The sequence below is a fragment of the Cavia porcellus genome, unplaced genomic scaffold (genome assembly GCF_034190915.1).
Source record: "Cavia porcellus strain 051 isolate PalLab524CR breed Dunkin Hartley unplaced genomic scaffold, mCavPor4.1 scaffold_28, whole genome shotgun sequence".
NCBI classification, from domain to species: domain Eukaryota; kingdom Metazoa; phylum Chordata; class Mammalia; order Rodentia; family Caviidae; genus Cavia; species Cavia porcellus.
The window spans coordinates 52,125,755-52,138,212 of record NW_026947511.1 but is presented as its reverse complement, the minus strand read 5'-3'; the positions used below and the strand labels follow the sequence as shown (position 1 = coordinate 52,138,212).

Sequence of the window (12,458 nt, the reverse complement as noted above, 5' to 3'; positions counted from 1 at the left end):
CCACCCCCCCCCCCCCAGCTGCGCTGGTGAGTTTCGATTTCTCAGAACCTCCGCCTTTAGGGGAAGTCCAGCCGGAGGCGCATTCCTGATCCCTGAGCCAAGAGCTATTGTGGTTTAAGGAGCTGCTTCCTGGGCGGGCTCGGTGCACGCACGCTCTTGCACGGCGTCCTTTTAAAAGACCCTGTAGAGCCCAGGTTGTGCCAGGCTGTGGAAATTGGGTTAACGCCTGGGCCACTGCAATTTGGATAAACTGAGGCCTGGTCATTGCCAGCAGCACGTCCAGCAGACTAAGGCCGGGTCCGGGCCGGCCCTGCACCCTAGTCCGGGCGCTGCCGGTCCCTGCAGCTCAGGGAGGAGAGGCCGGGCTCCGTGTTTACGCTCGCGCGCTGCCCGGGCCCTCGCTACTGTTTCGGGACTGACCAGCGGAAGGGTGACCACTGTCATAGCGGGTGGCTGCGGAGGGTCTCAGCTCTTTGTCTTTCCTGGTCAATCAGCAAAGTCAAGGCCGTGACGAGGGGCCGTCACATTTGTTAGGGTAAACCGAGGCATAGTTGAGACAGGCAAGGTGTGAGCAACGTGCAGGGGCTTTAATAAAGGGATAGAGGTGCGGCCAGGCCCAGGGGGAAGAGCGGACGTTGCCCCCAGTTAGGGGAAGAACATTGCTAAAGCAGGCTTGGGAAATTTTGACTGTTCCGCCTTTTGGTAAACAGAGCTGTAAGGGTTTTTTGGTGGTTGTTTTGTTTTGTTTTGCATCTGCCAATTGTAGTTTCGCTGGAAGGGTTTTTTTTTTTTTAATGAGAAAATTAGTATTTTTTCTTCTCCTGCCGGGCGGAGTTTCGTTTGACGACCTGACAGCGTCTTTAATGCTTCAAGCCGAGTGGGGACTTTCCTGAGCTTGCTGGGGGACTCTGCGCTTAGAGTTGAGTCCTAAACTGGGAGGCGAGTGCGCGTTCTCGCTGTTTGCTTCAGCCTCGCCTGCCTCAGTGCTCTCCAGTGCCTCCGTGTGGCCCAACAAAGAGATCTGCAGAAACGTGAGCCAGAGAGCGTTGTTTAAGAATAATCTTTGGTAGCTGTGTTTACCAAAAAGCGTTTGGAAGCCAGGCTCAGATGACATCTTTATTGACAGTTACAGTCGGGCGCTTCTGCCTAAGAGCCCGACCTTGCAACCCCGCGGCCCCTCCCCGCCCCGGTCGCAACCCGCCCAGCCTCTCCTGTGATTGGGCCCCGAAAGAAAACAGCGAAATTCAAGTCGCTGGCAGCCCCACAGTCCCCTGGGAACGTTTTCTTTACCGCCCCAGCTGCAGGTGCTGTTTTGCGTGGCACGGGGATTCCACCGAAGCCACGGTGGACGGCAGGACGGCTTCTCCCTGGCCCGACCCAGCGGCCCTGCGGAACCACTCTGCAGCCTTCCAGGCCATCCGCTCCTTTTGGGTCCTGTCGCCCAAAAGCGCCTGCCGCATCAGGGTCGCTCGGGAGCCAGCTCCCCGGACACTCCCGGGCCATCCCCGGCCATGCAGTGGGCCCCAGTCCTCTGGCCCCTGCTGCTGAACTTCCCGCTGGACGCCTGCGCCCGTGAGTGGCCGGGGGGGGGGGGGACCCGGGAACCCCGAGCCTGAGCCCGTGTCCGAAAGGGAGATGGGCTCATTTTCCCATCAGGTGTTCGGAAGGAGTCAGGTGAAGGAGCCGGACGGTGCCCGCCGCCCCCCGCCCCACCGAAGGCTGAGGCAGGAAAATGTTCTGCTGTGCTGCGAAGTGCAGATTATAAGAGCTGTTAGCAGTAGGAAGTCAGAAAGTATTGGAGCCTGAGCCTACATCCCCAATCTCCCAAATCTCTCCAGTGCAGGGCGCAGACCCAAACAAATGAGACAAGTGATCTGATCTTCAGGGCTCCGGGAGTACCAAAACCTCTGCAGAGTCCTTAACTCTGGTAGCTGAGACAACAGCGCCTCTGGGCCGCTCCTGTTTATTTACTATTCAAACGGTGCAGGAGGGGATTTAGCTCAGCAGCATAAGCACCTGCCTAGCAAGTGCAAGGTTCATCCCCAGTACCAAAAAAAAGACAACGCAGGAAAGCTGAGCAGGACCTCAGGAGGGGCTCAAGGACCCCTCCAAGCAACAGATGATGCTAATTAAGAGGAACTATCCCATGAGAAAAATCTCCAGGTGGCCTCAGCTGTGGCCTAGTTTGCCCCCTGAGGTGTCACCTCATTCTCAGTTCAGCTATGCTCACACCACAGCTCTGCATGTGTACTCAGCTTCAGCAGCTCCAACAAGAAAGATGGGAAAGAAAGTCAGATCCTTTCAGAAACGGTTCTCATGAGAAGCGCACGCTCCTTGCCCTCGCAGGATTATCTTCACTGGACGCCATGGACCACCTGGGTTTAGAGCGCTGGCTTCGAGGGTGGGCGTGGCAGAAAGTGGCTCCACGTGCCCAGAGCTCACCACCCAGGCATGGCCGCCCCACCGGGGAAGTCTCATGCTTCTCTCTCCCTGTGCAAACCGCAGGAAACTCCCAGCCTGCAATCCCAGGGCTCGTGCAGCAGCTGTGGCCCTGGGAGGCCTGGTTAGGCATGGCCAGGACCAGGGGGCACTGGGCGGGCTTGGTTGGGAGTGCAGTGACCTTGTGGGCGGGGACTCCTTGCCACTGCTCACAGGTTAGTCTTAGAAGCTCACCTTTTGTCACAGGGAGGCTTCCATGAAGGCCCTGCAGCTCAGCCCTGTGTCCCTGCAATGGGAGGGTCCACCTCACGGAGTCATAAATGAGTTAAATGAAAAAGAAAGCTAAAGCAGAGGCCGGTGGAAGCTCCACATGTCACTTTCTGGAAACAGAACGGCTTTCTGTGCCATCCTAGCAATAAGGCTGGTAATCAGGTGGGGTATGCATTTCACACCCCGCTAAGAGGACAGTCACCTGGGACCAGCGACAGAGAGACAGACAGACAGCTTCTCTTCAGCCTCTTGCTGGTTTCCGCTCTCCACAGTGCAATCCGCCCGGGTATTTAGTCAGGGAGCATGGTAACTGGCTGTGTGCGGCTGTCACTTATGTCCAGCATCCATGTGCAGTGCCTGGCTCATTCAGGCAGCTCAAGCTCTGTCCTTCTGTCACTCAGTAACCAGGTCCCCATAACGGTGTGCAGTACATGCAAACGCGTACACGGCAGGGTCAGCAGAGGAAGAAAACTGTGCCAGGGCAGTGAGCACAGCCCTGCAAGGGCCTCTTCTGGAGCCCATCCCAGGGGGACGTCACCTCAACCAGGTCCTGAGGCTATTTCCAGATCTCCAGTTCCCTCTATTCCCAAGCCTTGCTTGAGAACTTTCTAGAAACTTCACACCAAGGCCTGGCACTACTATTTCCTGGTCAATTCTCTGAATTCCCTCTATGCATACTTCATGGGTTTGAATTCACACATGTGAGTGGCTTACTCACACCCAAGGTCTGATGGGTGCAATGTGCCTGCCTCATCTGTAATACGCACAACTCGCACACTCAGGTTCTGGGTCCTCCTGATAAACGCTGCAGCCTGCAGCTGACTGCAAGTCCCTGGCTGTGTTGCAGGGTCCCACTCTCTGCAGTATAAATACTCGGCGGTCTCTGAGGCAGGCCCTGGAGTGCCCAGATTTTCTGCCTCTGGCTTCCTGGATGGCCGGCCCTTCATCCGCTACAACAGCAAGCTGATGCAGGCAGAACCCTGCGTGCCCTGGCTGAAGGAACAGCAGGCCTACTTTGATGATGAGACCGAGATCTTCACCAATAGAATGAAAATTTTCCAGATAAGTCTGAGGAATGTGCAGAATTACTACAACAGCACCATCAACACAGAGCACCCACAAAAGCCTGCAGGTACGCACCTGACAGGCAGGAGAGCCCAGAGACGGGAGGTCCACGGGGTGCTCTGAGCAGCTGTCCCTGGGGAGGAATGTGCCCCAGCTGCTCACAGGAATCAGGCCTGGGGCCTGGATCTCGCCATGCCCCATGTTCACTGGGTCACAGGTCGAGCCCTGGCTGTATCCACTGTTGCTGCACGCAGGAAACTAGAATACTGTGGCCAAAGGGTCCGTCCTTAAAGCTCTCAGTGAGAAGGGGCAGTGCCTACACACTGGGGACAGCTCCCTGGCTCTGCAGGCGTTCTGAGGGCGGCCAGAGAATGGCTCATCTGCTCAGGACCAGGGTGAGAGACTGAGCTGTCAGACGGGCTGTGGGGGGAACCTGAGGGATAGGGATGATGTGGGGGCAGCTGGAGGCTGGGGTGCGGCTGGAGGCTGGAGTTGGGTGGAGGAAGGGAAGAAACAACCTGTGGCTTAGTCATTCTCCTGTCGCAATGGGAACCAGCCCACTGAGGCCTTCAACCAGCAAGCTGTGAAATGCAGGCTAAAGAGGACCATGGCTTTCCACAGTGTGGAAGGGGTGGGACAGTCACTGGGGACAAGGGTCAGCGTGGCCACAGCACCGGGGACCCATGGGCCTAGATGCCAGGGCACATGGTGAACCCAAGCTTGCCAAACTCAGTTATTTATGTTTGATTTTGAAATTCAACAGAGAAGCTTGCAGCCCAGGCTGGAGCTAGGATGGGGCTCTCTAGGAAGGAAAGAAACCCGCTGACCACAGCGTATCCTCTTCGGTTGGCACTGTGGTTGGCGACTGTGGTCCTGGCTCTTAGCATCTGTGATTGTTGGCCCCGAGATTCTCGTGTGGGGTCAGGCCCTGGCCCTTCTGTGTACACAGAGCTGTGGAGGGTGAGCGACCTGTCCTGCGGACTCAGGGTGTAGGACACCGCAGTCTAGGCCCTGGAATCCAGCCTCGGCCACTTCCCAGCTGGCCGAAACCAAAACAGACCAGAAGCAGGAAGCAAGCTAGGTCGTCTAGGGCGTGAGCATGCTGTAGGCAATGCGGGGCCTTGAGCGGGTGGGTCGGGAAGGCAGGCAGGGCCACCTTGGCCCAACGGGTCCCTGCCTCCCTGACCGTGTCCGGGGTGGACAGGCCCCCACACCCTCCAGTTCACCTATGGCTGCGAGCTGCAGGAAGACGGCCAGTCCAGCGGGCACTGGCAGTACGGCTATGATGGCAGTGACTACCTGACCTTGGACCTGGACGCTCTGCAATACGTAGCGGCCTCCTTCATTGCCCTGAAAACCAAGCGGAAGTGGGAGGAGGACAGGAACAGAATAGAAAAAGACAAGGAATACTTGCAGAAGGAATGCATCCTGTGGCTACGCAGATACCTGGACCAAGGAAAAGAGGACCTGGCCCGCCGTGGTAAATGACCTCTCCTGGCCACTGCTCTGCTGCCCCAAGTCCCCAGCAGGGCCCCCCTGGGCCACAAAGCAGTGAGCGCAGACTCTGGTGTGGGTGACAGGGTCCTTGTGCTGCACACAGCGTGCCCACTGCAGGAGACTCAGATCTGGGGGGTCTGTCCTGTTGAGTCTGGGGTGCTGCCTTCTCCTCCCTGTGGCAGAGCTCTCAGGAGAGTGCTGGCGTGTCCTTCAGCCGGGGGTGCACACTTCTGCCCCTCTCCCCCTGGACACAGCCGTGAATGCAGTCAACGTCTGTCTACAAACAGTGGCCCCAGGCTGGAGGAGAGGGAGGCAAGGCTCGAAGCGACCCCTGCTCTGGCTGCTGGGGCTGAGCTCCCTGCCTACCCTGATCCTAGGCTCCCCACTCCTGCCTAGCTGACACCCTGCCTGCCCCAGCGCACTGCTGAAGCATGAGGGTTAGAGCATCTCAGTCACTGGTGCCTGTGCTTCTCGGCAAGTCCCTCATGGAGGCCTTTTCTGTGTCCACTGCAGAGCAGCCCCACGTTTATGTGACCCGCCACCCCGTCTCCAAGGAACAGGCCACCCTGCGGTGCTGGGCCCTGGGCTTCTACCCTAAGGACATCTCCCTGACCTGGCAGTGGGATGGGCAGGAGCTGACCCAGGAGATGGAGCTGGTGGAGACCAGGCCTAATGGGAATGGAACCTTCCAGAAGTGGGCGGCTGTGGTGGTGCCTTCTGGAGAGGAGCAGAATTACACGTGCCGTGTGCGGCATGAGGGGCTGCCTGAGCCCCGCACCCTGAGATGGGGTAAGGGAGGTGGGGCACAGAGCCCCTTGTTAGGGAAAGGGGGACACCCCCAGCAGGGCCAGAGCTCAGCACTGGGGCTCAGGGCCTTGCACCTTCTCTCCCTTCACAGAGTGGCCTCCTCAACCCACCATCCCAAGCAGGAGCGCTATACCTGCCAACCTCGGAGTACAGATTGTGGTTCAGGTCATCTGTATGGTCTTAGTTTCTGGAGAATTCGTCACGTAGAGAAGAGCACAGGGACTGCAGGGAGCCTGGGCTTCCCTGTTCTGACCTGCAGTATCTCCCCCGAGGGACCAGCTGCAACTCCATCCTTCTTACTTCTGGGACCAGGGTGCAGTGAAGCCTGGGTGGGGCCTGGTCAGCAGGGGAGACCCAGTCAGCGTCAAGGGCCCCGCTGGCATGGGTGGGCTGAGATCTGCAACCAAAGTGATGCCAGGGAGGTTCAGGCACTGGGGCTCCTGGAGGGGACCCATGGTACAGGCTCCAAGTGCCCATGGCTGCCCCTGGACTCTGAGGCCACCAAGCCTGTGCCACACCTCCAGTGCGCCACTGTGGCAGTGATGGTGTCACTTCTGACCTGGAGGTCCAAAGCCCCTGAGGTCAGGGTCTCGCTCTGCTGAGCATCCTGGAGCAGGGCACACGGGGCCCCAGAGTCCATGGCACCTGGACCCCGGCTGCTTCCCAGGGCACAGTTCTCGGGCTTCTCCCTCAAGGCCTAAACTTCTTATAAGACTTTAAATAAGCCAGTCTCCGGAGGGAACTGGCAGGTCTGGAGGGGCATGTTCGTGTGCCTTTGTGCGTGTGTGTGTGAGTGGATCTGTGTGCACATGCGGATGCGTCTGTGCACACTTCTGTGTGTGTTTTGCTCTGGGACTTGCTATGCTAGGCCATCCTGCTCACTGCACCCCCGCTACAGGCTGAGGGGATGAACTGCTCATCTGCAGCTGGGGCGGAGGCTCAGGGTCAGCGCCGGGGAAACCAGCCTCATGGATGAGGCCTGCTTCATGGGCGTCTGCATCCATGAAAATGTGGTGAATTGCATAATTAAACCTCACAAGATCCCTCAGAGGCAGGGTGTCTTGCAGGTGAGGAAACTGAGGCCAGCAGAAGGTCAGGGATCTCTGGGGGCGAGGTGGATGCTGAGGAAGCTTCTGACTACAAAGTGGAGCGTGGCTGTGCCACATGGGCCGCCCGGCCACACAGCACCTTCCATCCCATGGGCCAGCGCTGGGCTGTCCAGTGCTGAAGGGCTGGGCCACGCTGAGGCCGCGCACTTTCTTCCTTCATCGCTGTCTTTTATTCCACAGCACAACAGAGCTCAGCTTCCCATGCTGAGCTGAGCTTCTGACAGGGAGGAGCGGTCCGGGTGCAGAGCTGCCCCTGCTCCGTGCCCTCCCATGCCTGGGTCCCTGTGCTTGGAGCGCATGAGAGGAAATTGAGACTTTGGACCCTAGTGTGGAGCAGTTGCCCAGCCGCAGCAGGGGTCTCTGAGCTGTCCGTGGCCCCGGCCACGCAGAGCGGGGTGCACCACTGCTGCTGAGAGTCCTCGTCATAGACACCAGTCAGGCGAGAGGGAGGGGAGGACTCCGGAGCTGGATGAGCTCTGCAGCATGCACTGGACACTTGAGAAGAGCCAAGGGCCAATTAATACCATCGCTACCATGTAATCTATTTATTTTGCGTATTCTCGGTGAGGAAAGAGACAGTGCTGTCCCAGTGTCTTCAGACTGAACCTGCCCGATGGTTTCACTTAGATTTCTACACTCAGCACACACCAGGATTACTTCCCTGCGAGATAAGAGACTTTGCTCAAGCTGATAACCTTTTATTACTATGATGGCTCTTCCATTCTCATTAATAAAGTGCTTTGAATTTTCAAAAAAAGAAAGAAAATGTGACTTTTAAACTGGGAAAGAAAAGATGAGTCTCCAAAAATGGGAAGAGTGCCAGGCCTGGTGATGGTGTACACCTATAATTCTAGTACTCAGGAGGCTGCGGCAGGAGAATCAGGGAGTGTAAGGCCAGGCTGAGACTCTTCCTAAAAAAAAAAAAAAAAAAAAAGGCCAGGGATATAACCCAGTGGCACAAGCATCCTCCTGGCAAATTTGAGGTGGTAAGTTTGATCCCCAGAACCAGAAACTAAAAATAAATAAATTAGTTACGCAGAGTATAAGATAATAACCAGAATGGGATGCCATGGGAAGAGAAGCAGCAGGGTTTCAAACTGGCCCCATCATTTTACTCAGTGCAAGGGTTTGTGTCTGGAAGACCCCAAAGCCTCCTGAGTTTTAGACAGGCCTTTACAGGGGTGCTGAACCCAGAGTGTGACTGACTGGTGGTGCAGTGTGGCGGTTAAGGGTTCTGGGGTAACAGCCGGTGACCACTGGATCAGTCCGCCTGGAAGGGCACCGCCCTGGTCCCCGCAGCCAAGAAGAGTTTGAAAGGCAAGTCGTTCTCCTGTCTTCTGCCACCACGAAGTGCGCCACCCTCCACCCTACCTTGGAGCCTGTGGGACGTGGGCTGAAACCCCACAAACTGTGAACTAAGTAAACCTTTCCTCCGCTAACTTTGGGTATGAGGTATTTTTGTCCCAGCAAGAAAAAAAAGTAACTAAGAACAGGCCAGCCGTGTATCAGGTGCTTGTAACAAATTACCACAAATTTAGCAGCCGTGCAGTCTGCAGCTCAGTCAGCCACAGCTAGACCTGCAGAGGGTGCACGGCTCAGGGGGTGCGGACAGGCAGCCTCGCTTTCTCGCTGGGTGCTGCTGGGAGCCAGACCTCAGTTCCTGGAGAGTCACAGTGGTCACTGGGGGAGCTGCTCTGGGGTGCTGAGGGAGCCCGGCAGGATGAGACGTGCAGTCACAAAGGGCTAAGGCGTGTGCTGCCCTCCTTCTGTCCCAGGCACATGCTGCAGGCCCTTTGCCAACCTGGATCTCGGCCCCTCAGAGCGCCTGGTGTGCTTCCCACCCTGTTGCTCCCCCTTGTCCCTGTCTTACTGGTCCCCACTGTTTGCCCATCACAAGCCTGAGCAGGCTTTAGACTCGTTCATCCATTTTTAGATAAAAATAAAGTCCAGGGGCTGGGGATTTAGCTCAGCGGCATAAGCACCTGCCTTGCAAGCAGGCAGTCGCAAGTTCGATCCCTGGTACCGATAAAAAAGAAAAAGACAAAAAAAAATAAATAAATAAAGTCCACTAGGAAGTGGACTCATGTGTGTTTCTGTTAGGTTCTGGCAAAGAATTTGTCCCGTTTTGTCCCTGTCTGAACTTGGCTGTTCTCATTGTCGGAGGAGCTTGGGTCCTCGCTGTCCCTGAGGATGGCCATGGTACTTTTCAGGGGAGCCCTGGTCCATCCTTTGACCGTCGCTTCCTGCTTCTGGTGCAGAACCCTCAGCCTGCTGGCATAGCTCCTTCACCCCACTGGCACAGACTTGCCAGCTTCCACCGCTGACCTTGGGCCTCCCCAGCGAGATCCATGAAGCAGACTCACATGAGTCATTGTCATGGGCTCCAAGCCTCCCGTTGGACTCATGGGAGGTATTACTGTGGGCTCCCACATCACATGACCTTGGGCCTCTGTTGGCCCCCACCCTGCTATGTTATATGGGGGGGCCAAGCCCCAGGGATTGTCAGGCTCTCTCTCTAGAAGGCTGTAAGGTCTCTTGGACCTCTGCCCAAGCAGAGACCACCCTGCAACATCCTCTAACCCCGTCCTCCACAGCTCTGTAGCTTTTGCCGTGTCAGATCTCGTTGGGCATCCTGGGTCAAGTGAGCCCCCAGTCTCTCTCCTTCTTCCTCTAAGCCTGCCTTTGAGAGGATCCGACCAGGCAGCTCCTGCCACCTAACTGCTAACTGCTGATCCAGGCATCACCTCCCCTCCGGCTGATAAGGATCTCTACACCTTTTAAGGCCTCACAGTGGTTCCCTCACCCCAGCAGCCGCAGCCCCTTCCTCTCTGGCATGACACCTTCCAATTCTTCTCCAGCCCTGTGGGTCAGAAAAAGGCTTGCTTCTCCTTCTGCATCCCAGCATGGGTCACGGCTGTGCCCTTCAACAACTGCTGCTGCCCTTGGCCTTGGCAGAAACCCAGACGGAGAGGGTAGGTGCCAGACGGAGACGGCAGGTGCAGGCCCTGCTGCCGCTGCATGGCCACAGCAGGTGCGACAGCACCTCTCTGCCTGGTGGGAAACACCCTTCCCTCTGTGCCCAGGTAGAGACCTGCCTGCCTCTGCCTTCTGCCAGGCGCAAACTCTTCTACCTCCCAACTGAAGGGCATTGGCTCTCAGAGATCGGGACACAATACTTTTGATTTTTCTGTCACCAATAACTAACAGGAGAGGAAGCAGGACAGCCCCACCACCTACCAGGGCATGAGGTGGGTGGAGCAGATGGTTTCCCACGTGGAAAGCGTTCCTGTCTGTAGCATCTGGGTAGAGGATTCACAGGGCAGTCCGAGGAGGCCCACAGGCTCCTCTGAGTGGGGGCGGCGGCCACCGCAGGAGCCACATGCCTTCCTGCACCACTGCATCACAGCACAGGGCCTGTGAGCTCAGCAAAAGCAAAGAAAAGCATGGACAGGAACTCCTCCCAACCCGCCCACTGACCAAAACCCTGCCAAGAGCCTGTAAAACTCCCTGTGCAGTCAGCCGTGGGAATGGGTTTATTAATCTGAAAAGGCCATCACTTTGCATCTGAAAAGGCATCAGCATTTGCATCTGAACCACATGGGGTGTGGTGAGTTTACTTTTATTTCTTTAATCACATGTGGTGATGTTTCTCTGAAGGGATCCCCGAGTCAGGCTGTGTGCAATTCCCAAAACCACCCCCACAGTTTTGCTTACTGTCCTGTCTGACAACTACAAAGTCTACTTTATTACTCTGCAGATTCACTGTAGGCTGCTCAAATGTCTAACTGCAGCATTTTCAAGAAGAGGCCTGTAAACACCCATCTCAAACTTCACATAAACCCGGCTTTCTCTCTGCACCGGCTGCCAGTGCAGATGCATCTGAACCAGGGTGATGGCCTTTTCAGATTAATAAACCCATTCCCACGGCTGACGCACAGGGAGTTTTACAGGCTCTTGGCAGGGTTTTGGTCAGTGGTCAGTGGGCGGGTTGGGAGGAGTTCCTGTCCCATGCTTTTCTTTGCTTTTGCTGAGCTCCAGGCCCTGCGCTGTGACCCAGTGGTGCAGGAAGGCATGTGGCTCCCACAGGGGCTGCCGCCCCCACTCAGAGGAGCCTGTGGGTCTCCTCGGACTGCCCTGTGAATCCTCTACCCAGATGCTACAGACAGGAACGCTTTCCATGCGGGAAACCATCTGCTCCACCAACCTCATGCCCTGGTAGGTGGTGGGGCTGTCCTGCCTCCCCTCCTGTTCCTGCCATTGTGAGCTGAGGCCAGAGGGTGGAGCTGGCCCAAGGCTGTGGGACCCGCATGCCTTGCTCTCCAGCTGTGGAAAACAGAGACCAGGGCCCTGAGTAGTGGGCAGTGGGTGAGCTGGCCTACAGGGCCCACCAGGGGTACAGGAACTTCCCGGCCACATCCAGGGCCGCCTGCATGGGAGCCGGGTTTTCCATAGCAGACCTCAGGCCACTCTGGAAACTGCTCCCTCTGCTCTTGGCTGCCGAGGCAGGCAGCCCCTGGGCTGGGAGAGGGAACCACCAGGACAGCACCAGGAGTGCCAGCTCCTCTCAGTTCCGGCTTTCTTCCTTCTCAGGACAGCAGCAGAGGTGGCAGGTGGCGCAGGAAACTCCCATCTCATTCAGCCTCCTCAAAAGCACTGGGAACACTGCACTTTCTGGGGTTTCTCAGAGGCGGTTGTGAGACTCCAGGGGAGCCTGGCCCAGGGGCTCTGGTGAGGTCAGAGTGGCTATGGGTCAGAGCCACAGGGGAAAGGGCCTCTGTCCCCGAGACTCACCTGGCTGTGACACTCCCACTCCTGTTCTGTGTGGGCCCAGATGCCCCGAGACCTCAGCTCCTGGGTAGATTCTTCTCCTCCGGCCACAGCCGGCCTAAGCCAGCCCTGTGAGTGGCAGAGCCTCTGCTGAGGCCAGGGCCCAATGCCCCTGCAGGAATCCCCCGTCAGGGCAGAACAAGCGAGACCATGCGTTTTCTTGGGCAGAGCAGACACCATGGGCTCAGTTTACTTTTGCTAGTATAAAAGATCACCACAGACTCAGTGGACAAACAGACACATACACACTCGTCCCTGTGCAATGGACTGGAGTCTGCTCTCCCTCAGGCCCTCCCGTCCTCTCCAACTCAAATCTGCCTGTGTCTCCTCATGTCTCCTGGCTCAGTCATGCTGAGAGCAGCCTCAGTACCAGCCAGTGGATATGAATATCTCCCCATCTGCATATAGAATAAAACAGTCCCGGACTCCAGGGCTGGGCATGTG

The 12,458-nt window shown here is 57.0% G+C and overlaps 1 protein-coding gene and 2 long non-coding RNA genes across 5 annotated transcripts; 2 read left to right on the top strand and 1 right to left on the bottom strand.

Annotated features, from left to right (window-relative positions):
- Positions 1–256: 256 nt before the first annotated feature.
- LOC134470335 (RLA class I histocompatibility antigen, alpha chain 11/11-like) lies at positions 257–7,953 on the top strand. 3 transcript variants are annotated; one of them, XM_063239280.1, is made up of 6 exons: positions 257–430; positions 1,299–1,572; positions 3,557–3,841; positions 4,979–5,254; positions 5,785–6,060; positions 6,170–7,953. In XM_063239280.1, exons 2-6 carry the CDS (start codon positions 1,512–1,514, stop codon positions 6,283–6,285), a joined length of 1,014 nt encoding a protein of 337 aa, XP_063095350.1. In that variant the 5' UTR covers positions 257–430; positions 1,299–1,511; the 3' UTR covers positions 6,286–7,953. The 3 variants fall into 3 exon arrangements, with proteins under 3 accessions (XP_063095350.1, XP_063095349.1, XP_063095348.1); XM_063239279.1 differs by lacking the exons at positions 257–430; positions 1,299–1,572 and adding an exon at positions 3,013–3,256 and having other exon boundaries at positions 7,368–7,953; XM_063239278.1 differs by lacking the exons at positions 257–430; positions 1,299–1,572 and adding an exon at positions 3,013–3,256.
- LOC134473768 (uncharacterized) lies at positions 887–10,605 on the bottom strand. The gene is made up of 3 exons (XR_010044200.1): positions 10,425–10,605; positions 2,205–8,098; positions 887–1,021 (listed from the first exon to the last, which is right to left on the bottom strand). It is a non-coding gene; the product is annotated as an uncharacterized LOC134473768 (long non-coding RNA).
- Positions 10,606–10,650: 45 nt separating this feature from the next.
- Positions 10,651–12,458, top strand: LOC134473769 (uncharacterized). Its single transcript, XR_010044201.1, has 3 exons — positions 10,651–10,794; positions 10,945–11,402; positions 11,778–12,458. It is a non-coding gene; the product is annotated as an uncharacterized LOC134473769 (long non-coding RNA).

Coding starts and splice junctions, on each gene's coding strand:
- LOC134470335 (XM_063239278.1), top strand. CDS start 3,013: ATGGTAACTGGCTGTGTGCGGCTGTCACTTATGTCCAGCATCCATGTG. Junction 5,255..5,784: donor AGAGGACCTGGCCCGCCGTG/GTAAATGACCTC, acceptor TGTCCACTGCAG/AGCAGCCCCACGTTTATGTG. Junction 6,061..6,169: donor GCCCCGCACCCTGAGATGGG/GTAAGGGAGGTG, acceptor CTCCCTTCACAG/AGTGGCCTCCTCAACCCACC.